The 26,785-nt window shown below is 39.9% G+C and overlaps 1 protein-coding gene across 2 annotated transcripts in view; it reads right to left on the bottom strand.

Moving 5' to 3' along the window:
* RAPGEF2 (Rap guanine nucleotide exchange factor 2) overlaps positions 1–26,785 on the bottom strand; it is a 188,803-nt gene that overhangs the window by 121,595 nt on the left and 40,423 nt on the right. For both annotated transcript variants that reach the window (XM_075708717.1, XM_075708718.1), the window contains exons 2-3: positions 8,313–8,383; positions 4,685–4,741 (exon numbers count right to left, since the gene is read on the bottom strand). In XM_075708717.1, the coding sequence (XP_075564832.1) occupies positions 4,685–4,741; positions 8,313–8,383 (128 nt within the window). The remainder of the gene's footprint in view (positions 1–4,684; positions 4,742–8,312; positions 8,384–26,785) is intronic.

Here is a 26,785-nt window from a genome sequence, read left to right as displayed (position 1 = left end):
TGCCCAAACGCTTTACAGATACATCCAAAATCCCTACTGGACTTTCTGTGTAACGCATGATACCTGGCCAGATGACAGCACGCCTCTTCCCTGGGAAGAGCATCTGCAAGTTCGCTGCCAGGCACTGCCCCGAGCGTGTCCCCCCAGTGCCTTCGGGCGATCCTCTAACACCGCCTGTCCCAAAGCTACACAAAGGGTGGTCAAGCATTGGAACAGGCTGCCCAGAGAGGTGGTGGAGTCACCATCCCTGGAAGTGTTCAAAAAACGGGTAGATGTGGCACTTCGGGACATGATTTAGTCTAGTCTACCCTTGATTGGTTTAGTGTGGACTTGGTAGTGTAGGTTAATGGTTGGACTGGATGATCTTAAAGGTCTTTTCCAACCTAAACGATTCTATGATTCTATGAAAGCCAATGCCCTCCGCCATTTTTCAATCATTCTGTTCTGCCTCATGAAAGACACTAACATTTTCATCTAAGAAAACCATAAGTATTTTAGTACCAACCAAAAAGTCATGCTCCTTTATTTCCTTCCCAGATTTCGTTTCAGGCTCCAGCAGCTGGGCCAAGCCAGCTCTGGAGAAGGCCACACGGCTAGCCCAAAATAATCCCTATTTTGGATCTTGTGATTTGCCACAGTGATGTAACTCAAAAAACTTGGGTAAGACTGGATGATGACATTACAGCTACTGGACCTGAGAATTTGGTTCCAAACACGGAAAACATCCAAAAAGACCAGCTGAAATTATGTATCTCTATCCTTTTCGTAGCCTTCTCTGCTTCTCATCCCCTTTTCCCTTCCCCTGCCCTCCCCCCCAATATAAGCACTACAGTCTTAACACAAGTGGATGTTTTTCATCTCAGATTGTTTGACAAGTGGGGAATGAGGGGAAAAAAGCAAGACAAAACATAATTGTACAAACAGGGCTTTGTTACATGCCCTGCCTACTACAGTCAGTAATTTAGAAACTAAGAGATTGCTGTTTCTTATTTCGGCTGTGGACATTCTCTGTAGTAATAACTCAATTTTACTTGTAACATTTTTTTCTCTCCCATCTCAAGTTTATATGTATGCCTTCTACTTTTGTTTCACAATACGGTTCTCTGAAAACACTGAATTTCATTAAAGCACAGAAGGCTGCACAACTGAATGACATGAAAGCACACAAACATGTTGACATCAGACAAGAGCTTTTTCCAACCATAGATGTTAACACTAAAATTCAGTTAAAGATGTCCAAGCGATAACTACTCTTCTTTAAACACTTGCCCTTTTCTAAGAATCAACACAATCAAAACCACTAGCATACTACTAAATTGCTACAGACTGAGATATTTGTTACTGATTAGAGCTTAATTCCAAAACGCACATCTTGCAATCTTCTCAGAAGGGACATGGGGGACGTAGGAGCATATATTCTATCAGGCTTTGAGTGGAAGGTTCTCTAAAAAACTAAAACACACTTTACAATAACACGGGCTGGGTTCTTCTCTGTAGTTTTTTAAAAACATTATAAGCACAGCTAAGTTAGTTCCAGGTTCAATTGCACAGAAACTAAAGAGAATGTGATCACAAAAACATGTTGTCCTACAGCATGGCAATTCAGAAACACATGAGGTTTTATTATCAAGTGACTTCGGACAGCAGGTTATCTAAACTTGAAATATTTTCTGCCAATCCAGTATCTTTAGAGAAGAAAATAACGGAAGCTTAAAGACATACAAGACTTCCTTACAGAAAGAGTAAGCCAAACACCACTGATGCATTCATACAGAAATATCAAACAGCATGGCTGAAAACCACATACAGCCCCTATATTACTAATGAGGGGGGAAAAAAGAGGTTCTTCTTTTATTAGAGACATATTCATGTGTTCGTAAGCAAAACATTTATTACCAAAGATTCCTAATTACCTAATTCCTCTCTGCCATCATAGCAAATATTTAAATTTTGATCTGAAAAATTTTGTTCAACTGTCAAGAGGTATACACACCCCCTAAAAATCTGCCAAAACTCTGGTTTCCAAAGAAAATGCTAATTAGAAACTTACTGTTGAAAACATCTAGAATGACTATTATGCAAAAGAACTATTTTTTTTTCCTTTGAACTACTGATAAAATATATATCAAGTGACCAAACTAAGTATTTTCTTAAATGGGATCTTTAAGTAGGTTTGAATAAAGGTAGTAGATTTAAAAAAAAAAAAAAAAAAAGTCAGGTATATGTGTCAAGTAAACCTCAATTCTGAAATTTTGCCTTGCAGGTTTTAAGCCTTTTTTATCATTAACTTTCCATCAAATGAAAGTAGTAGGATGACTGGCAAATGAAGAATAACTTGAGCTGAACTGCCACTTTTAATAACCTAGTTTCCATTTAAACAGGGAGATGGCCGTAGGGTTTGAGAATTTGTCACTACCATGTACACCCGCTGATAGTAAAGTAAATGCAGATGAGATGCGCCAATTTTAAACAGTGTTCCATTTTATCCCTTTGGCCATTAAAAAAAAAAATCTATAGAGATACTACAAAAATTAACAACTTTTTAAAAAAACAGAGGATAAAAAATTAGCGTTTGTACTGAATGCAGATAATTATTTTCAGCATTGCATACATGCAATAGAAATTTACCTTTTTATAAGTACAGTTGATAATGCAGATATGAACAAAATTTTCACGATCAAAAAGTTTTGATCAAATACACAGCAGGTTTCATGTTAGCATTTAGGGATAAAGTTTTAGCTTATCTGCATTGAGACATTAAGTTGTGCCTCAGGGAGGTCACACACACAGGTCAATTAACAGCTCCAACATTTGCAGCTATTTTAATAGGTATTTCTAATGAACACAGAAGATTAGCACCCAATTTCAGATTTCAATGCAAGTCATAGCCTCAGCGGGGGAAAAAAAAAAGTTGTAACTTAGAGTTCAAATTTAATGCTTTTTTAAAACCTGAGCCTTCATGACCAAAATAAGAACTCCAAGTGATAAATTCTGGCATGTTCAATAAAAAGTGACCAGGTTGTATGCTCCAAGCTCATCTCCTATAGCTCATAACCAAGTGGATTGATTCTAACCTGGCTGTCACATTGCTTATCTCCTGTACTCAAAGAATTTTTCCAAATGTGCAGAGTTTAAAATTGGAATAGTGTTTTTTAGAAGAATACATCTTCAATATATATGCTGAACTTGTGAAACAAAAAAAGGATTCCTCCAAGTTAATTATCCTAAAAATAGAATACTGAAATTAGACTGCAGGTTCCATGGGATTTTCTTACCAAGATCTCCAGTTGTTCATTAAAATAGTCTGTAAAGCTGCAACTCAGAGTAACATATTTCTGGCTTCAAAACGTTGCATTTTTAATTTTTTTTTAAATTAAAAAAAATATTCTGTGTTTGTTAGCCCATTAAACATTAAATCAGAGATGTGAAATGCTAGAGCAAGCACATTTTGCATTAGTGTCTATATCCAAAAACTGCCAAACTGCCCATTAAACCTACTGAATAAATCACGGGGAAAAAAATGTCAAGAAGCGAGTAAATAGGAATAACAAGCAAACAACCAAAGTGAAAATGAAGTCACATGAAAGGAGCAACAAAGGAAATCAGTGCAAAAGAATTGCAAAAAACACTTCAAATTAACCCAGATTTCACAATTTTCTGTTTGTGAACCGTATTTTCTCAGGCACGTATTTCCTGGTGTAACTTTTGCCTGCCTTGACTATATGCATAACTAGCAGCCTTGATTCATTCAGCATATAATTCAAATTTAAACCAACAGTTAGAATGAGCCAAGATACTGGGTCTGAACAAAAACTCTAGTACATATAATGGACACAAGCCAACTGCCTAGAAAAAGACAAATCACCAGCACAATGGTCACTAGCAAATTAGTCTGTAAAACAAATAAAGATTATATTGGTCTAATTAAAATTATCTATCCACCTGTAGATTTTGACCTTGTGCATTTCCCATACATAACTGATTACTGGTGTTCATTAGACATTAATTTAACTTTGCTGAATGGTCAAGGCTTAGCATTAAAGTTTGTTCAATCACATCTTCCTCCTGATGGTCAATACAGGAGAAATTACACATGTATAAAAGGAGGCATACAGGTGCATTCTTTGTATGCTTAAATGTTCAAATATTACCAGACAACCCAGAAAAATCTGCATTTACAGTTTGGTTTAGGGGCAGCAAGTGAAAACCTGGCAAATCTTTTGTTTCAGTAAATTGCTTGCAGAAACGAAGCAATTGCATTCCTCAGATCTCTGCTGTAAAATCTGAGCTGACATTAGATCACACCCTGCTAATTATAAGCCGTGATAGATATGTCAATTTGGCACCTCTGGCACGAAAAGCTGGTTGCTACTACTTTGACAAAATTGAAGTGAGACTAAATGACAACTTACTCTAATGAGAAGACATCCCACATCCCCTAATTCTATATAATCTCACTGGTTACAAAAATTAATACAACACACATCACCAAGCAAGAGTCACTGTTAGCTCCCTCCCTGGCACCAGCAAATTTCTCCTCTGTTTGACGATTAAAATGAAGAGGCTCATTTATGTTTACAGACTGTGCACTGGGTGAGGGAGTTGGCATTAAACGCTGTCCTTAACACACTTTAAAATGAATTAATTCTTTCAACATCGTGCGAAAAGAAGCAGAAATACTTACTAGTACAGAACTTCATTTGCTTCATGTCTTTCATATCTAACCGTTTCACACATCAGTCTGAAAGAGAAGGAAAGAAGTAATTTTTAATTATGATTCCTATCAGTGCCACAAAGACTTCACTTTCTCAAGTTAGTCAGCATTTCCATGTTTGCTGCCAGCACTTGCAGAAACTCAACAACTAATTTAAAGCTAAGCTGGTTTTTAATTTAAGAGACCAAATTGTTAAATCTAAGCATTGAAGTTGTTAGTTCATCCCAGATCAGATTTGATTTAGGACAACAGATGTAATTGCTCCCCTAAAAAAAATTTCTATAGAACAGGTACAACAATACTGATCTCATTTTATAAACTGATGTGATAAAAGTTGCTTTATAAGGAAACAATGCAGAATTTTAGAAATGGATGGAAATTTATGATCTGTAATGCTAATCAGAGATACCATGATATAAAAACTGCTCCCTTTTTCAAGTCAGGCCCAATAGATAAAACAAGAAATTATGTTGCATGGTAAATTGATGCTTCTCATTTTGCTAAAATCCAGCAACTTAAAAATAACCATGAGATTTTGATGCTGAAGTCCCAGAGGGCTCAAAGTGGAGAGAATTTCCTGCAGGAAAAATTGTCTGTCTAGAGGGGAGGATTAAAGCACTTTTGCATTCACTGCCTGCCTGACAAATGCGGCATAATAGAGAGCAACTATAATAGAACTTACCACGTATTAGGAAATGCAATGTTAACCTGCTGTAAAAAATCAACATGCCATTTCTGTCTATTGTCTTAAGGAAATGGACCCTGTAAATTACTGGGGGGGGGTGGGAAGGAAGTAAACCCCACCACCTCCCTTGGACCTTCTATGGCTCTGAAGCCAACTGCAAACACCAAGGCTATTTGACAGACAGTCAGACAGAGATTTGCCCAAGAGGCTCATGTGAACATTCAAATGAGGAACTATATTTAAATTTGGGAAGGAAATTCTCATTCCTCGCAGGATCAATCATCAGAACCTCAGCGCACCAATGACCGGCCTGCAATGGTATTCTAAGTGGACAAAAGTGCTGAAGCATTCCTGCTCAGGCAACAAGTCTCAAAAAAGTTGATCTGAGGCCTGGAAGTTGATCTGAGTTTGATGGGACACTTAAAAGGCTTCTTATTGCCATTTCCCATCATGTCAATAGCCAACAGGCTGCTACAGAAGTTACCTTAGCACTCATCTCTTGCAAGATTTTACTTATTAGTTCAGCCCCCTAACAAATAATGCTTTTTCTGTCCAGAAGTGGCAGGCTTAGAGTGATATCTTGATAATTCCTAAAATGTGAATAGAAAATTGAGATCTTCATTTTGTTTGCTTAAAAAAAAAAAGTCAAGTTTTTACTACCGCGGTCTTTCCCCTGCCCCAGTATTTTAGATCTACTCTTTGGACCATCTTTGAGAACTTTTCTTATAGACAATTTCTGTGGTGTATATAATTAAGTATTATGCATTGTATATCAATTTCAGCTAATGAAAAATCTTCTTGCTTCCTGGTATAGCAAAGACCTTTTTGAATGACAGAACCACCTCTTTTTCAGATGCTGTTCCCCACCATAAAATCAGGTCTTGCCCAAATCCTTTACAGACACCAGAAAGCTACTGTCTGCTTCTACCTCCTGGGTCCTCACCTTCTCTCTCTGATCCTCTGTTTTGAGAGGGAGGGGGAAAGCAGACATGAGGTTACTGGTGAGAAGAGACCAGAAAAGTCATTGCTAGCAGTCAGATTTAAAAATTAAAATACTGCTCAAGGATAGTTTGTACCCCACTGGTCTGAAGTGATGCTGGGCAATGGGCCATCTAAGAGTAGGAGTTATAGGAAACAGAATCACTTTAACAAGCAACTTTTGTTCCCCTCTGAATTGGGAGCAAAGGAAGTACATTCTTGATAAAGTCACAAAAGTTCACCACTGGCACTGTCTGAGTTTTACAGCGCTTTGGTCCCGTTATTAGGACAGTAATAGGGGAGAAAATGCCTCTTACAGAAGGTAGCCAAGTGTTTCAATTCTTCCGTTAAACTGGAACAGTTAGAAGTTACAGTGACCAAGTAGTACGAACTAGATTGTTCCCTCAAATATTTAAAAAATTGAATTAGTTCTGGTCAATACTCGTGTTTAATTTTCACTCGAACGTGATCTTTCTCTGCTTCCTAAACAACTGTAATAAATTCAAGATGACATCATCAGCAAGCCATAAGGTATGGTATTCACTACTAGAGGCTATATTTAATACACTAGTTTTTAATACATCTCAGAGGTTTTTGTGGCGTCCCATCGCCACAAAAAAATGTTGTATCCTAAAGGACACTATAAAAGCTTTCTGTCCCACATCTGCCTGGAGCCCAGCCTTTTCCATGTATGGTACTGTAAACAGAAGCTCTCTTCTAGGAATTCACTGTGCTGGGAGAGCGAGCCCGAGTTCCACACATTCCTCAGCAAGAACCTCATTCTGCACAGGAAGCCAAAAAGCACACATCAACATACCACGCAACCATATGTGCACACTTTGATCTTTGTAAACAAGTTAACATCGGTTCAACTCCAGCTATGCAAAACTCGATGTGCTAGAAGTCTTGCATATAATAGCATAACACAAAATACTTTAACTGAATGTGATCGTGGCTTCCTTCCAAAACAGAAGTCATTACAGAGACTACTTTGAAGTCAACATTCATATTGCAAAATGTGTCTTGAGCACTTCGGAAAAAGAAAACCCCGCCTTTTTTTTTTCCTCCAAACTACAGAATATTGGCTTGGGAATGTGGACTCTGACAGAATGATGAAGCAAGAGGCCAAAAATTAGAATCTAAACCAGCATTAATCAAGTCAAAGTTGCTTCAGCATCTTCAGATGTGGCAAATGTTGGCAAACCCTAGGATGCAAAATAACAGTACTTCACCCTCCGTCCCCATAAAGCGTACAGGACATGGACAGGCCTCCTTCTGTACCTGCCAGCCTCACACCGATGTCTAAATACCCTTAGAAACCTCCACTGTAAGATGTTTATTTGAGGACAACTGAAACAAGTACTTTAAAGAAAAATCAAACAAATGCAAGTCTTTACAGAAAATAGGATGTTCATCTGGAAGTTTTTACTTGAATTTATTTGCTTCATGAAGTATTTTAATAAAAAATATGTAGATTATATTTATTAGTAATTTTTTTACTAAGTATCATTTATGTGTGTAGCACATGATTTGTCTAAAACTTCCACATGAAAGCAAGCACAAACTGAAACAGAAGCTGAATAACAGACCCATGATTATCATATTACAAAAATGATTTGGACTATATATGAACTTTCAGGACTGGAAACTTGTACTCTGTATATAAAGCATTTACTTCTAGTCTGAAAGTTTGAAAAGAAAAACAAACACATCCATAATAGAAATCAGAAGGAACAAACAGGGATGCACATATGCACACACACAAGGAGTAAGTGGTAGGACAATAAAGAAGGGAAAAAAAGGATGCCATGATCGCCAGCTTTTCAGTTTGAGGTAAGGTACACAAGAGTAGTGTATAGTTACCAAAGGAACAGTAGTTCCTTTGCTTTGTTAGTGCATTAACATATATGTGTTTTTAATGATAAAGTATCATACCTTAGCTGATGCTCTCTCAGATTAGACAAGGCTTCCATCCCATGTAAATAGGAATACACAATCTCCAAATCCTGCAAACATAAGGAAAACTTTATTAGGATTCTCAATTTGGTACAAGCTGTTAAAATACTGTTTTTGCAAAGCATTCACAGCTCTCCTGATAGGGGCAGCAAGAATATTTGGAATAACACATTTACAAGAAGTTAAAGGCACATTGCAGGAATACCTTTGAATACATTGGAACCTGACCTGGGGAAGAATGATGGTAAGTCCACATCAAAAAATACAAACACGGCAACCTTCCTGCTTTTGCTGTCGTTACTCATGCCCAGGAAACAAGCCTGGTCCAGAAGTCCAGTGAGCTACTTTGCAACTACCACTGTCCTGCTTCCCAATGCCAATGTACCCTAAAACCTTGATTTATTCCATAAAGTAAGCTCATGGAAATGGGTCTTTTCATGTTCAGGGGAAAGAAAAAAAAAAAAAGTACAAAACAGTCTAAAAAACCCCCACTGCATATCAATACTTAGAAAATTGTATCCTCTTCAAATGGAGGGTAAACCTCAAACTTAAATGACAAAAAAAGTTGGCATGAACAGAAAATTATTGGCATGAGATAATTAAAAAAATCATAAATACAGTCCTAGTTACATGGCAAAGTGTTACATTCAACCACTGTGAACCTCCAATATCCAGCTCACAAAACTTTATTAATAAAGATGTGAAAACAACACCCAAGACTAAAACTTCCTAAGATGCAACTACGGAAACACTAATGTCAGTGTAGAGGCTTTGCTGATGTTATACTTAAAATCACTGCAGCACTTAAGAGAAAGCATCAGTTCAGCCCACAACCTCTAGGATGATTTAACTTCAGCTCATGGGTTTGATGCTGTTTCATTACCCATTTTTTGCACAGGCTAGTTAAGAGGCAATGTATTGTCCACAATTCATTGAAGGGAGCAGTGGCTCTCAACCACTAGCTGAGGCTGACAAAGTTGAGAATAAACTAACACCAATACCAAACACTCTCATAACTTACTGTAAAAAGATGTTTGCAAGTAATGGAATATATCAAAGATATAAATTTATGACAGATTTGGTCACTAGGAAATATTTGTTTATTTAAACTGACCATGAAGTACAGAAATACTTTGGTTTTCAGACCAATGAAAGAATGCTAGATGTGGTATTTGGGCAAAGATGTTAGGACTGAAGTTGCACAGAGAACTTGAAGTAGGAAAAATAAAAATAAAATCTAGTTAAATACATTAAGTGTAGAAACGTTACTGTACTCGTTTAAACCATGGTACAGATCAGAAAAGATACCAGGAGTTACACTCAATGGTTAAGACTAAATAGATGTCTTTCATTCAGAATCTAGAAGAACATCTTTTTCTCACAATAGAAAAAGCAAATATTCAGTTTGAAAAAGTAAAGGAAATGCACAAGCCAAAATACTGCGATTTTGCTTCTGTTCTGGTCCTTCTGCTCCCTTGCCCTCTAGGGGCTTTGGTGGTCCTGTGAGGAGCAGAGGACACATCAAGGGCAAAAGTAATTATGCATGGTTTGGGATGGAGGGACCTTACACGTAGAAGGCTTTGAAGAGAAAATACAGTAGTTGCTTGCTTTTTTGCCCCCATCTTTTTTTTTTTTTTTTTTAAAATACTCATAACAGCATGTGAAAGCACATCTGCCGCAGTCAGTGACCTGCTCGCTTGCCAGATAGGCTGGGGGCAACCAGAGGCTCCCCGGAGCCCTGCGCTGGCGGCAGGGTTAAGACACAAGCCCAGCAGTCCCTGTGGCACCACCGCTGCTCATCCGGACATGCCAGACTCTGCTGCACAAGCCACCGGCTGCCGTGGGAAGCTGGGAGTGGACCACTGTGGATCAGGGGGGTTGGGCTCGATGATCTCCCAAGGTCCCTTCCAACCCAAAGCATTCTATGATTCTATGAAGATGCCCACAGCAGTGGATTACATAGAAAAGAGCCTGGCCAGAAGGTGCTACTGTAATTCATTTCTAGGAAGTCTGTCTAACAACAAGCAGACACAGAACAGAAGGAGAATAACCCTCTGCCACCGGCTTGCACTGAGGTTTCTCCTCAGTGGCACAGATTTTATGTGCAGTAAAGGATTCACAGATGAATAAAGAACCATTAAAGATTCTGGCTTACAGGGATCCACAGATCTAAAAGTGGAAGAGCATGGTAAAAGGGATCCATGGACATTTGGTTTCCAAAACTGCTGGGTGACACAAACCTAGCGACAACTCTTGCAGATGTACAAAGCAGTAAAGAACATAGGTTATGTTCCTTGAGAAATGCAGCTGAAGGGACTCAAAGCAGGGGCAATGCAATCACCGAAAGGTGTCATTTTGACTAGTTTCACAAGCAAAAGACAAGATAAGTTTAGTGAACAGGTTTTAAAAAAATAAAAAATCCCTCCTCAAAATATAAGCATATTTGTCAAATATTTGCAAATACATCCCATAGGTCCCCACACCAGGAACTGCAGACAGTGGAGCTCCTTGCCTCTCAAATCTGCACCTGGAGATCTGAAAAAGGGGAGTAGGGGGGAAAAAAAAAAAAAACACCACACAAAAAAACCCAACAAAAAAAAGCCCCTAAACAAATCTTTACTTGTGCTTCCATCATGGCTGCTAGCTGCAGCCATACAGGGAAGATAAAGTTGAAGACATCTCATCACAGAGATAACTAAGGTGTTTCTTTTGACTTGCAAAAAAAGCAAGAAAACAGACCGGTGCTCCAGACAGTGGGGTCCTACCAAAGCAAATAGTCATTATAACACTGCACCTGATGTGCACTGGCACTAAATCAGACAACTTTTCTGAGAAGGGTGCTGCAGCCCGTTCTTTAAGCTGCACCTTTCCAGAGGGTATCTATCAGGAAAGAGCTCCCTCTAGCACCAAAAGTTTGGCATTGAAATTCAAGTAACAGCCAGCACCATTGCTTCCAATTAAGTTCTCCATAACGCTGCAAGGTACAGAAAACTACAGCTGATTCAAAAAAGCTGACATTTTCGTATATAGTCAGTAGACACTGCACACTTCCAGTCAGTCAGCAGCATTAAAAAGTAGGAAAGCAATTTGAAAAAAAAAAAAAAAAGAATAAAATCAGAATATCAAGTTATTGTCATAGGTCACCTCAGTTTTCCATTTATCTCAGGAAAAAAAATATGCTTTGCTTACTTAGCAAACATCCTCATTACTGAACATAAATAGCTGTTTCAACTTCTTAATTAAGAAGTGAATTAATGGAATGAAAGAGTCCTTCAGAAATATTTGTGCCAAGTGCTGTAAAATCCTAAATAGATTCCAAATGCTTGAAACAGTGGTGAAAAAAAAGCCGTTTCACAAAAAAAACGCACGCACACAAAAGTCGGCATGTAAGCTATAGAAGTTTTCAATTTGGATATTCTTAAAAACAACGACAACAAAAAAAAAAAAAAACCTCCAAAAAGCTAAAGTTTTTAAATTCTCACAAAAAGACATTTGTCTTTCAAGGACATAACCTGCCTTTGTGATTTATGCCAGCTAGTTGAGGAAAACCTTAAAGCAGCAGCTAAATTCAACCCCAGTGTGATTTACACGAACACTTCTGCCAGCATGCAGTGTCCCTGAAAGCTGCCTCTAACTAATCCACAGAATATATAAAAACACGCAGGTGACAGCAGCGGTCCAAGACTTTTTTTTGGTTGCGGGTGTTTTTACACTAGACATACTCAAATTCCCACCAGGTGGCAGACTGAGCCATCAAAACTTCAGAAAAAGTCATTCTTTACACAGTTTCTCCCTTTATTTCAAAAAAATATACCTTTATAACAGTTTATAAAAGTCAAGAAAAGCAAAGCTAACCGATACAACTGGTTAACTGGTTAAATATTCTGCCACAGGAAGGACTGTTTATACAAAAGCACAGAGGAACCACCAATTTTCTGCTTTCTAGTTTTATCCAGCCTGCAGAATCGAACAAGGATGACAGCAAAAGCAATGCAAAGGCTCAGCTGATCTTGCTACAAGAATCAAGTTCCACATCAAGATTGCGGCAACAGCTTGAAAAAACATCTCGCTGGAAACTCCAAAACCAAAAATTAAATGCAAAGCACAAATTAGGGCAGTTTTTAAAGTGTGTTTTTATTTAAATGAAGGCTAAACGACTGAAATCGAATCTACGCTTACATTTGTACTGCAGCCAAAGTCATACGCTTGGGTTGCTGTGTGTGGAGCAGCCCGAAATTTGTTTAATTCAGTGTTATTTCTTAATTTGTTTGTTTCCACAGGGTCAGCTGGCTCAGTTTAAAGTTCTGACTGTACTTTGAAACAAAATGAAGAGACTCAAGTTTTAACACAGCTCAAGTTCAATTAGGTCTGTAGAAACACATTGGTCTGCAACCTTACCTCTGCTCTCCATTCTAATAAAAATCTGCATATGTTTATGCCCAGACATTTCTAGCCATTTCATTTGTGTTTCAAACATATTGGGCAATGCCAGTTACACAAACCAGACAAACCCAAACCAGAATGTTGACCCCAAATTCATACTAGCCTAATGAAGAAATTTTTACTTTAGTAAAGTGATAGACGCATGAAAATTTGCTACTTTGGACTGAAAAAGTTAAACCTCTCTAAAAATCGCAGACTTACACTGGTTTCAGTCCTAGTTTGCATTAAGATGTGAAACTACAGGCCCAACTCAACTATTCATCCTTGCCACGGTTAAAAAGCAAAATGCTGAGCCGAGAAATTCATTGCTCTCTTAGTGAGAAATCCACTCATTTCTGTGAAGTGGCAAACAAGCAGAGAGAAACTTTCATCTTATAATAGTTTGCTTTATTTTAAATCAAAGGGTAAAAATAAAATAAAAGCTAATTCCTTAATTCACTGTCTTGGACAAAGAAAAAAAAAAAAGGGATCTTTTCAAAGCACCTGATGTTCACCTTAGGCTGAAAAAGATCTGCCTACTGAGCAATGAAGCCACAATCCAAACTCGGGTTGCTGAAGTCCTGCCTCTCTTTATACCAGCAGGATCCTGTCTTTTTCCCTTTTCTTCTTGAATCCAGCACCTGAAATCATTTGACCTGCAGCCACTCAGGTAGCTACACCAAGCATTTATATTTTCTTTTTTCCTGTAGCATTGATTTAGCACCTGCCTGCCTGTACTGGCTCACCAAGGCCAAAGCAGCACCAGCATTGCCAAAAGAACTACAGCAACATCGATTCCATCTGGCTTAAACAGAAATTTCCGTGTCCACAGAAGAGACATGTCTGCTCCTAAGTAGGTTGGTTCACATCTGGTTCACACTAACATGCCAGGTTCTCACCAACAGCAGCTCAGGAGACGACGTGAGTTACTGCCTTCAGAGATAGCAGCCTGTTTTGTTTTTTTTTTATATATATATATATCTATATATATATATGCCAGTTATCCCAGCCGAACCTATCTCCGAAGGCAAGACTTTGCCCTAAGGGTGACCTCACATCTTGCAAATATTAAGCTGCCAGAAGTCAGGAGCAAAACCACAAAAAACAACTCACACCATGACAAAAAAAAAAATCCAGTATTACTGATACCAAAATCCCTGCCACGCACACATGAAGATGAAGTATTCATCATCACCTCCAGCTTCCCAGCAGTGGAAAAAACCTAAACACAGTCATGGTTGCTGCGCAGGAGCATGCCCAGGTATGTATGGACTTATCAGTGAGCCATACCAAGGCTAATCTGTTGAAGAGATTAAAATGAAGTATTTGTCATGTACTACAAATATTTGACATCCTTTTTCTTGTATCAGGACCTTCATATTCAGGGGTGGGGGGCAGCCACATGGGAAGCCTGCCAGAATCCAAACTATCACACTACCAGTTAAGATAGATTATTCTTTTTAATTTCACTGTAAGCTACCACCGCATTTTTCTGCAAGCCGTTCTTACTAGTGTACGGCAAGCTACATAGAGATCCATGGCTTAAAAAAACTAAAGCCAAAGTTACAGAAAACAATTTATTGACTTTGATGCTGAATTGGCAGCTACACAGATATAAATTAAATATTTAAGTGAGTGAAATTACATCTGTCAAGTCGCCCAAATTGGTACTTTTGTGAATGAAATCCCATAGGCCATATTTTAAGGATTAATATAGATTATGTAATTTACTTTTGTAAATTTACCTGAAACAACTATTTCCTTTATATCAGTCTGTTTTGAAGTATATAAAAAACTGTAAGCCATCAGACTAACAAAAGTTCATTCCTGAACGTAGAATAAAGCTGCTACTTCTTAATACATTCAGTTTCTTAGTCTAGGATACAAAACTTGGTCTATCAGTTTTGCATATGAAACAATTCACATTTCCTTTAGCCAAACTTGACATTTTTAATACTGAAATCTGATTTTTCAAACAGAAAGCCTACAGAATCAGGTGACGCCACTCTCTTCAACAATCTCACAGCAGGACTGAAGAAGTTCCTATCCTGTTCATCTGCCACATTTAGCACAGTTTCAGATCCCAGTTGACCTTCTCTGCTCCGGTGGGACTCCTGCGTTCCTGCCAAGAGCAAGCCAGACCCATCCAGCCACCACCCAGCCCAACACAGCCCTCCCCTTCCCAAGGTGCAGCACCAGCAGCTCCCAGACAAGCTGCAAGCCTGGAAACTCAACATTCATGACAGATTCAAGGGGACTCAGCTCAGCAGAGTTGCTCTGCTGAGCACCATCCATCACACCACATTGCCGTTACCATTTCTTCCTTTTCTTTTGCTTGGCACAGGAAAAACGTACAAACTGGAGGGGTGGGAAGGAAGAACAAGTATTGTTGGGGACAGGTGAGGAGCAAAGCCACGTACATGAGTAGGAAGACAACCGATTGTAATAGAGTAGCTTTGCTGTCCCCAGTTTGCCACCCACCAGCCTAATCTACCTTTTCATAAACTGCCTGTTCCAGACACTAGCTTGGCTTACCTCAAAACCGCAGCTCTCCAAGTCAATGATGAGACAATTTGAAACTGAGGAGTTTAGAAAAACAAATACCTTCTTACTCATACTCCAAACAGGTGACGGGGACTTAAAGGCAACTTTTCAATTTAAAGGTCTGTTAGAGCCATCAAATGCCAAATTAGTTATCTGAACTTCAGCCATATGTGTTAGCGGCCACTAAAGCTCTGAAAAATTTTACCACCTTAAACCTATACGGATTTGTCTCGACTAACATGCATTATAGTTCAGCAAAATTGTGACAAAACATTATTCCACAGCAACCAGGCATGACTAAGCTTGGAAATCAGCCTTTATCAGAAGGGCCGTTTACAGGCCATCAAGCCAACCCAAGTCTTCACTTACTCTGCTTCAGCTAGGCAGTGGAAAAGGAATATGGAAATTGTATTGATCTTGTTAAGACTTGTTGACACAAAAAAAAATGTTATTTTTAGCTGCACTATGGGGAGGGTGGGGACATTTGTTCTGGGTTACGGGTGGAATTTTTAAACTGGATTAGAAACAGGAGGAACAGGCGATTTTAATCTGGAACTGAAGTACCCACACGTGAAGCTAATCAGGAACAACTCCAAAACCTTGTAAAGAAAAAAGGAGAAACCCCATTTTCCTAGTTTGTCCTAATTGGGAGTTATCCCAGTACAGAACAAAAACACGCTCTCCAAAGACTTCAACTGCATTACTGCCTCAAAGTCAGAAGCTGGAGAAACACCATACGATCACAGTAAAATAGCTGTGGAGAAACAAGATGTTTCAATGGGCTACTTAAATCAGCCTTCTTGTCTTTCAAATATATTTTGTTTGTTTGTGAATTATTGTCTTTTTAAATGAGCTTCCCTCAAAGGACAATTTCATTACATGTTTTTTTTTTTTTGCATTTTAGATTTTTTTTCTAATGGCAAGTGGGTTAAAAACCTCTACTTCCATGTAATGCTTCACAGATTTACATATAATAATATAAACAGGTTTTGGTTTTCAATCCTGCCAGCAGAACCTGCTCAAATGTATAAAAATGAGTCAGCAGGTTCAATGACCCACCCACACTTAACAGACTTTTAACACTGGCTCAAGATTAGTACAATTGATTCAACATATCCTGCTGGTCATAAAGCTTTTTGCAGAATACAGTAAAAAAAATTAAGACATTCATTATTATAATCATCCCATAAGATGGGGATAAACGTGCAAAGCATAGACGGGAAATTAAAGCCTGCCATCTCATAGAAGTCAGTGAACAAACTAATGAGCGTAGGAAATTACAGGGTAGTGCCATGCATTTCTTTTCTGGTTTCCAGACTCTCCAAAGTCAGACAATTAAATGCTTAACACAAAAGCTAAGTTCTGTAGTCAAAAATCCAAACGTTGGTCGCATGTCCAAATGCAAACAAAATGGATTCACTACAAAAGACCTCTCCTACTGACTGCACAGTCGTAATTATGAAAGGCACTTAAGTTATTCACAATTAAAAATATAATTGCCTTTTCACGCCTTTTCAATATTTATAGCCAACAGTTGGAAGCTTGTATTAAATCTGTTCTCTCCTTTTTCACATTCACATCTTTTGTTGCAGAGTTATGCTAGTTCCTAGGGGATTTTTTTTTTTTTTTTTTTTTTGGTAATGCTAAGGAGAGTCTCAAATTGTTTTGAGACAGACTGTTATTTGTCCCATATTTTCCACTAGCTATATGGAATAAGACTCAATATCCTACTAAATTGAAAATCAATTTTGCACTAACAAATATATCAGCTACTAAATACAGGGGGACTTATTTTTAAACAAGTACTTGTAGCTTGGATGAGTTTTATATAAGTTTATCCACATACAGATGACTATAGGTTGGCAGCTTTTAAATAACTTTTTTTTTTTTTTTTAATTAGGAACAAAGAACCAAACAGGGGAAATCAAGTGATAAATCCAGGATGCTTGTGTAACAGCCAAAAAGTAACCCCCTACTTGGCACCTAGTTGTGATGATAGAAGCATTTTAAAGGACCTCAGCCTAGACAACAACATCAGGAAGAGCAACTAGGGTGGCCAGGAGAAGGAGACCACAGTATATCGGGTAGGGTTGCCTACTAAAAATAGGGTTAGTGGTTAGCTTTGCTTAGAGGATTTCCCCAAGAGCTGTCAGAGCAAGATTAAGATATGACAATTCTCAGGTACTTTTGCTGGTGGTGGGGATTTTTTAGGGTGCTTAATTAGTCTACAGGTTTCAAAGCAGCCAGGGTTACTATCCACGATGCCAGTTTAAGAACAAGGACTGTAGTCCAGACAAGCTAGGCATAACTAAGCCAGTCAAACAAATTGCCATGAAGGCAGCACATCACTCGACTTGGCCTAAATTAAATCTTCAAACAATTTTCCTTGTAATGGGCAAGTGCAATCTATTTTCTGAGAAACCTTAATTTCTGTAAAAGCTTAGGTCACGGTACTTCAACATCATAGCCAAGTGGTAACCACAGCTACACAGTATTCCTTTTTCAAATGCATCATTAAAAAGGCGGTGATTTTTAATGATGACAGCGACATACATTTTGTAGTATACTGGTATTCACAGCGTACCAGATTTGTTAAATGGTATTCCAAATCACAAGCAAATAAGCTGCAGTGATATTAAGGAGCTGTCATTTGTCAACTGATCTGTGACAGCTGCTCATGTGAACATTTTAAGCTTCCCTTTGCAAACAAGCTTTGTAAATTTAGTAAGATGCTAAGGCAGCAATGTTGTTTGGCCGATGAAGAGGTAACCCAGTAAGCCTACCTCCACACAGTCACCTGTGATCATCTGTCTGCATCTGAAGCTTTAATGGTCCCAGCTGTTCACGTTTCATCTAACTTCTTGGGAATAACAGTATTTTACCTTGCTTTTAAAACAAGACCTTGGAGTAGACCTTCTTGTGCCATTGGGACAGAAGAATCACAGCAACAAACTGGGGGTTTCAGCACTGTCCCGAGTGCTGAACATCATCATGCTCCAGCCCCTGCTTATTGCATTTCTCCATTACCAAGCAAGCAAAAAAAGGAAAAAAAAAACAAACAAAAAACCCCAAACAAACAAACAAAAACCCACAAACCAAAACCAACCCAGAAACACAAACCTCACACTCTGGTTGAGAAAAATCAGTTCCCAAGCACAGCACAACTGAATCCTAACCCAACCAGCAACGCGCGCATTTCCAGAATCACCCAGAGCATCAGGACCTCCTCCACTTTGTAAACTGGGATTTTCTAGAAGCCCCTGATGCCACGGGAGACCCCGGCCACCCCTCCAAATGTCACTTGTTGCAAATGGCCACCACCGACCCCGAGTCGAGCCGGTACGGAGCTCTGCGCCGCAGCTCGCTGGCTTATTACCATGACAACCCCCATCCAGAAACAAAAGAACCAGCACGCGTTGGAAACTGCGCTCTGCCAGAACTCGCAACAGAAGTATCTCAGTAGTACTATAATCAACAGAAAATACAGTGAGTTATGTTCTGTGGCTGGCCTACAACCATTTTATATTGCTGGCTTACAACCAACCAAAACAAAAACACAAAACAAAAATAAAGTTCGCCTTTCCAACCACTGAGGCTACAGCGGATATTAGCCGAAGTAAAACTGCACCATTCCTTTTTGCTTTGGACAGTTTTGGTTTTATTTAAGAAAAATTGTATTGCTTAGCTTCTTTATTTTTATGAATAAAAAAGCAGATACAATAAAAGCATGAGGAAGGGGGAGAAGAGATTACACCACACCTAATTTCAAAGGTTTATACCCCGATATACATCTCTTATATTCATGTGTTTAAACAAAGCATTAAGATTCATTTAGACGGATACAATTTTCCCAACATTCAATCATACAACTCCTCTTAGTTCAGCTTACACTTCAAACAAAAGCTTTGCTATCTTTTAAAGACATGAAATCAAATAACAAATAACCGTATTCATTTATTTTTTTGGAGCAGCTAAACTTACAGCAGCATATTTCAGAGCATTTCTTCCACTAGATATTAATCCTACTTGAAGCATCAACAGTAGGTCACATGAAAATTATTCCCAGACTATCAGGCAAATGATCACATTGAAGTGCATATTTGTATGTCAAATCAATCCTCACCCAAAAATTCATCTCAAAAGCTGCTGGTGGTCACATCCTCCCGGTGCTGGGATTACTCCTCTGTGCAAAGGAGGCAAACATTAGAAAAATGCTAAAGTACTTTCCACAGAATAATCTCCAAGCCTGAGTTTATTTGTTAGCTCAGGTATTTCCTGAAACAGAGGCTGCATTTAATAACTCCAAATGTTTATTTTGGGTTTAGGGGTATTTTTTCCTGCCTATGAGCAACGGTAGGATTCTGAAAGGGACCTGAGGTTTTGGGTGTTTTTTTTTAAATATCACTTGGGGATGAATCAATTTCCATCTCACCTGGACTTACTGGGAACACTGCTCTGATCCAGCTTGAGCAGATTTTTGCACTCTTAGAAGCCGAACACCAACCACCTAAGAAATTTTCAAATCAAATGGGGAAACACCCATAGAGGTCAAGCATCTGTAGGGTTATGGAGGTGGTGAAGCGTAGCCCCTCTCAGGTCACCACCCTGCAACCTAAATGCAGCTCTGAGTACCATAAAACAAGATGGAAAAAACAAATTAACAGCCTTCCATTGCCAAACAGGTTGAACTTTCTCTCGGGCCCTGGGAGAGCATCTGACGCCTCAGTGAGCCAACCCCACTTTGCCAAAGCCACCTCCTATTTGACTCGGGCTAATAGGGGTCATTAAAGGGTCAGAACCCTTTAATGGTCCAAGTCCAAGGAGCAGAGGTCATGTGCGTACCCGCAGGCAGCCCCCATGAGGCTGCCCCATCACGAAGGGCACACAGGACCACCCTGGCTTGGCCGCAGAGCAGGCGGATGAGCCGGGTTCAGCCCATCTGCTCTGCTTCTGCCTGCTAAGATGAAGTGACACAGAGCGGCTTCAGCCGATGTAATGGATCACTGCTCTTCACGGGGAAGGACTCAACTCTCTTGATTCAGTCTTACCCAGCACTGCACCCATGAGGGAGAACTACTAGGAACAGCACTGAAACTTAAAGAATCTAAAGAGAGAAGTCACACAGTGAAACTTCAATGGAACACTCTGCCAGCCCCTAAAAATCCCTTCTGGAGGGAACAAGCCATTCAAACTGGTTTGGCTGTACTGTTAAACCGTACTCAGAGGGAATCTGGGAACACCCTTCTCTTTAACATCCCCCATCAGCAGCTCTAGATAGCTCTTTCTCAGCACTTTGAAATCTCTTGCATCTCATCACACCTGCTGAAGGGATCCATCAGATCTAAACCCAATTCCATTCATCAGACAGCTCAACACCAAGACCTAACACCTATATTGTTTGTCAAATCTCCAACTCTACACCTTAAAATGCTGCATTTGTAGCACAGGTTACAGAGATGGTCATAGGGACATGATTTTCCCTTACACCATCACACCCACACGAGATCCTGAAAAGTCTAGAAGTAATGAATAAAGCCGATTTACTGCTTACTCTGTTCCCTGACTTGGCTGGCTCTGTATTTTTTGTTCGATAACTTCACCAACAACTGTGAAGAGACAGAGATACTGCCAGCTATTTCTTTGTGACCAGGGGCTTCGTAGTTAAGAACACAAGGCAACCCAATAGCAGAGACTGCTTAACAGCTGGTCTACAAACTGCCTACTGAACTAGACTTTAATATCTAATAACTGCTAATGGCTGTCATGTCACAACTGATTTTTTTATTTATTTACTAAAGTTCAGGAATGTCCCTCCATTTGTTATGCTAGTTTCTTCCCCCACCAGCCTCAACCAAGACAGACACTTACAAGTCGGCGGGTGGCGCGGCTGCCGAAGGACCAACACCAAGTGTGGTGGGATGGAGAAACCAAACACACTGACACATGAAAACCCCATCCACAGGACAGCAGCGGGCAGTCTCTCAGAATCTTAATCCAATCCATGTTAAAGGGAAACAGGTTTTTCAACCTCCATAGTCTTTCCAGAGCAGTAGCATACGCCACATGCTTTGCTTAGTGTAAGTTAAAAAAGAGTTAGAGGTATAACACTGAATGTGTCGTGTATAATAAAATGCATACCCTGGTTTCATAACACAGTATTTTGGCCCAGATCTTCAGCATCATTATTTACAAACTTTAAAACCAAGTCTTGTTATGGAAAAGCTTACCAGTTGTTTTGCAAACTAATGTAGACTGACCATATGCCAGCCATCAATGTACCAAAATCTTAACAAGATACTGCTTATCAGCTGATGAGCAAGAGACATTTGTTCTTAAACACTGAATGCATACCTTCACAGCAGCTTAAAATCATGTGTTTGAACTCCAAAACTGGACATTAAAAGTATGCACACTCCTTGTTAGAGATTACTGCTTATCTCTTGAGTTAGTCATTTACCACTGGGTCTGACAACTCACTTTTAACACTACAAGCAACTCCAAGCAGAGCTCAGCTAAAGCACGGCAGTGAAACATCCCACCCCCACCCAAAGCGCTCCCATGGACAATAGGTGTGATCTCTCCCATCAGTGCCCCACAGAAGCCCTGCAATGCTATTAGAAACCCGACTCCAAACAGGTTTGAGCACCACCTCAGTATCTAACCGTTCCTAAGAGTGGACTAAGAAACATGACCAACACTAATTACCTGCTTGCACAGCCCTAGAATGTCCTAAAACATGGAAAAGAGACAAACACCTTTCCACTCCTTTTCCCGAGTCTAGTATAAGAACATAGGAGAGACAAATGGGATTTCAAACAGCAGTGAGTATTTCCTAAAGATACAATGGCCTAGGGTGATGCTGGATGACAAGAAATGGGAAACCTGTGCAGAAGTACTGCCGTCTCCTCCAGGAGCCAGGTGGTAGCCAGGAGGCTATTCCAGGAGCATCTGGTGGGACTTGTGGCCGCACCGTGCTCAGCAGCACTCCTGAGCTTTGGGCACAGAGGAAGAGGGATGATTAGTGACGGTGTGACTAAAAGCAGAGGACTGCTACAGAGGCTGGGCACAGTGACTGAGCTAAATCGGCTCCAGGGCTGCAGAGGGCTGGGAGGGCGAGGCACAAGGACACCACACCTGTGGTGTTCAGCACAAGGAACCAAGATCCAGGCAGCCTTGTTATTAGCTTTGGCCTCCACTGGCCTTCTGCGGGTACCACTAGAGCTAATTACTGTTTCTGCTCTTTGCTGTCCAACCCCACTGGGAAGGGCTCATTAAGTCAGGAGCCTGACAATACCCACAACAGTCTCCATACATTTAGACGGCACTTCTCTGCTGGTGAAATAAGCCACAGAAACCCTGGAGAGGGAGGTGCAGAAAGTAGATCCACACGGAATCGGCTCAAGAGCAACAGAGCTGGATCGAACCTAGTTCCGTGGAAATCCAAGGTGTCTTCTGCATCCTGCTCACTGCCCCCGGGTCTAGAAACATAGCTCAGGAGTTACTCACGCCATCCCTGCATCGTCACAAGCTTTCCTCAGAGCGTGCCTGCTGCCTCCACGCAGTGCTGCGTCTCCGCTAAAGCATCCGGCGGGACCTGACCTCTCTTTGAAAGATCACCACAGCACGTGTAATCCAGATAACGACTGACAGGGAAGCCTGTAAGGGTTGAGACTTTCTCCTTTTAAAACAACAGCCTCGGTTACATTTAACACAGATCATGATTATTATTTCTAGTGTCCAACATATCAAAGGGTGGCTTGTCTGTCGGATTTTATCTGTTTAATCTGCAAATGGTTAGTAGCCCCAGGCAAATTGTCTAGTTCAAGAACAGTAGTCAGACTGTAAACTTTTCATCCGCAACGGGCAATACAACTACAGTGGTTTCGGGTTATAAAGTCCTTGTTACTTCTGCCTTCCCTCCCTCACTAGCATTTTTAACCCATTTCACCAGTTCCACTTTTTCATATAGATCTGAGGCTTTTTGCTCCTTCATGAACCTAGCAATTGCTGTAGGCTGGCAAACAGGTCTGCCATTTGCTTTTCCTCATCCTTAATTCAAAAAAAATTAGTTCATTACATTTCTACTACATTCCCTTCTATATTTTTACTAATACTAGCATTTAGCCACAACAGGCAGACACATGGTTGATGGCCAGCGTAAAAATGAATTAGAGGCCTCAAAGCAGCTGCTACAGGGCAAAGAGCCCTAAGAAACTACCAGGGGAGAAAAGAAATTGTCACCTCTCCTGGCAGTCTCAGATACTAGAAAAAGACTGAATGAATACAGCAGCAGCTCCAAGGCCCCACACATTTTATGGCCAGCCAAATCCTGCAAAATCTGGTAAAAGTTCTATGTAAGTTCCAGCTGTACTTTTAACTAAAGTTTTTTGGCACTTATGAAGGTATGGGAAGCAGCCAGGAACTCTAGAACAAGTACGTCAGCTGGATATATCTATGAAAACAATCAGCAATGCAAAAATTTTCTTGAAAATTTTGTTTCTACTTTATGGCTGTTCTCAAATAGGGGACCCCACAGCTTCCTTCCCTTCCTTACTGTGAGTGCAGAACACCAAGATTGCACTGCTTATCCTTGCTGTGTATTCTTCCATAACTGAATGGACTAGAAACAAAGCAAGATTGGGCTGTGGATCGCTGTCACAAGCAACAGATTTCAGCTATCTGCAGTTCACATAACACCTTGACTCCACTTCGGCCAAATCCTAATTGCGCACTTCCAGTTAGTACATACAGTAGCCCAAAATTTGCCTTGAAAAAGCACGCAGTTTGGGAGAACCTGCACCCGCTAGCATCCTTGGCATCCCCCACCAAATTTAAATTCTGCCCCAGAGGATTGGGAAGGCCTTTTGCAACCTCCCAGCGATCACTTTACAATCACAAGCTACGTCTGACGCAGCACATGTACTACGTGCTCCCTCCTGCCAGCTCTGCTCGGGTGGGTACTGTATAGATGAAAGACCACGCTGACAGACAGAGACAGTTGCTCCTCAAGTTTCCACAGCAAGTTTTACCAGAGGAGATTCTCCAACATGACAGTCATGATTTAGCTATGCAGTTGTCTCACCCAGAGGTCACTTCTGCACTTTTTTGCCATTGACTTGCACTCCATTGTGGTGGGTTTGTTTTTTTGTTTTTTTTTTTTGGAAGACTTACGAATGAATTTAAAAGTCAAGAACAGCAAATGCCTTGGTTTGTGTTTTTAGTGTTTTGTTTATTTGAAATACTACATTTTCATTTTAGTGTATCAAGAAGTCATGTATTTCTACCCACGTAACCTGAAAATATAGAACAGTTTCCTTCCAAGGATATCTTGACTTTCTTTCCAATGGCACGTGAAAAAAAATCTAAACTCAAGATTGAATGCAAGAACACATACCCTCTGAAATTATTAACTTGCAGTGTGAACTTACAGAATATACAAGCTGAGTAAGAGGTAAGAGGTTGGCTATTAGAGGTTAGCTATTTACTAGGTTAAGGTTACAGTCACACACAGTGCGTGTAGGGAGCACAGTTGGCCACAGAAGTATATGCAAAGACTATCTGCCCTTCGGTGAACACTGATAACTCCAGGTAGTTTAGGGTCAACAACATATCCTTAACTGTTATCTTGGGGATGGTGGGGGTGTCGGGCAGGGGCCTCCTTTGGCATTTGTGGGAATGGTCACAACAGTGAGGGTGCAGGGACATGACAGGACAACACTACGCTCAGGCTACTGTAAGTCTACAGGTCGACTTTGTACTGCGCTATGTAATAGAGCTTTCTGGAGTTACTGCAAAAATATTAAATGCTTTGGTAATTAATTACATCACTTTTATAAACAGTGGAATAAAGGATTTTTTTGAGCAGCAATGTTGTATGCTTAGGTATTTCTCCTTCTTCAGCTTTGGCAATTGCTGAGCACCTTGTGGCATCGGTATGGTCTCACTTGGTAACTATAGGAGTGGGAGTATCCAAGGCCAACTGGTCTTATTTTTGCTGTGAGTGATTTAGAATTCCCAAGGGACAGCAGAAGGGGAACAAATATTGTATTCAACACTGATCCAAAGACATACCCAAAGAAGAAAGCACAAGTCCCAGTAACAAGCTAATTGAGTTGCAGCAGGCCTGATTTCACAGAGACTTTTCAAAAGTTACTTATAATTCTCTTTTTTATTCAATTAAACCTAGGAAGTCTTAAAAAAAAAAAAAAAGAAAGAAATCATTTTATAGAAGTAATTTGAGTGGAATTATAAAAGGTTTATCAGCAAAGAAAATATGGTTTTAAGCTTGATTTTATGCCGGGGGGGGACAGTGGGAATCAGTACTATGCTACAGCTTTACATGAACTGATTGAACTTGCAAACCTGATCTAAAAAAGATGAAAGATAATTCGGAGAAAAGGAGAAAAGAGATAGGAAAAGCTAAAGTTGACACAAAGGTCTAGCTTTTCAAAAGGTACATATCAAACAAGTGACTCAAGGACCCCATCTTTTATTTCAATACATTTATTCTCTTGACTGGAGAAAGAAGGCTTTTGTACACAACGTGTATATGTCTTGATTTTCATCACTTATGAGCCCGCTAGCTAGTTTTAAACCTATCTGACAGCATGGAAGATTTACAACAGGAAGGGAAGAAATCAAGAAACGCAAAGAAACTGGAAGCAACGAGCTAAAGGGCTGGGAAGCACACAGAAGGCACAAGTTGGGAACATCAAACACTTCAAAACACAAATATTTACACACATTCTTTATGCTCACCGAGTAACTTCTTTTTAAAAATCCAAAAACCTGTCAAGTACTTCATACCAACACAAGTGACCTGAAACAGAAGTTCAGCTTTTCCAGGCTTTCTAAATTAAAGTTAATATTTAATACCGAGTTTCCCTTAGTACGGTTACTAAAAGTGAGTTATACGTTAGCAAATCAGAGCACCCTACTCGCCTTCAAGTTACAATTATACTTTTATATCACCTCCACATAAAAGGTGACTTCATGAAAAAACAGAGCTTTGTTAGTTTTTAAGTAAACACGGCTTACCCAGATTCTCAGATCTTGTAACAAATAAAGCTTAGATCTCTGACGGGTAACATTTTGCCCAACAAACAAGGAAAGGACTAGCCCAAGCTTCCACTCTTGGCTCTCATGACAAGCTGGCAGAGGGCTCGGGGGGTGAGCTGGAGAAGCTTGAGCATTTGGCAATGGAAACCAAGAAGTCAGTATCTGGCTGCCTGACAAGACAATTTTCTGGCTGTAATCTCATTCTCTTAAGCAAATTAAATATATTAAAAAAAATGCTCTCATTGCCCTTCTGGTTAATGGCATTTCATTCACTCAAACAGCCTGCTGTTTGAGTGCTTAATACGACTATTACCAAGAATAAGTTTTATTTCTGACCTCAAGCCAGCAGAGGAAAGTCTCAGAGGCCTGGAAAGCACTCACAACACTGAGATGGTTCGCATGCGTCCAGATTAACTCCTGGAGTGTGT

The sequence above is a fragment of the Pelecanus crispus genome, chromosome 4 (genome assembly GCF_030463565.1).
Source record: "Pelecanus crispus isolate bPelCri1 chromosome 4, bPelCri1.pri, whole genome shotgun sequence".
Taxonomy (NCBI): domain Eukaryota; kingdom Metazoa; phylum Chordata; class Aves; order Pelecaniformes; family Pelecanidae; genus Pelecanus; species Pelecanus crispus.
This window is presented reverse-complemented; position numbering and strand designations above follow the sequence as displayed.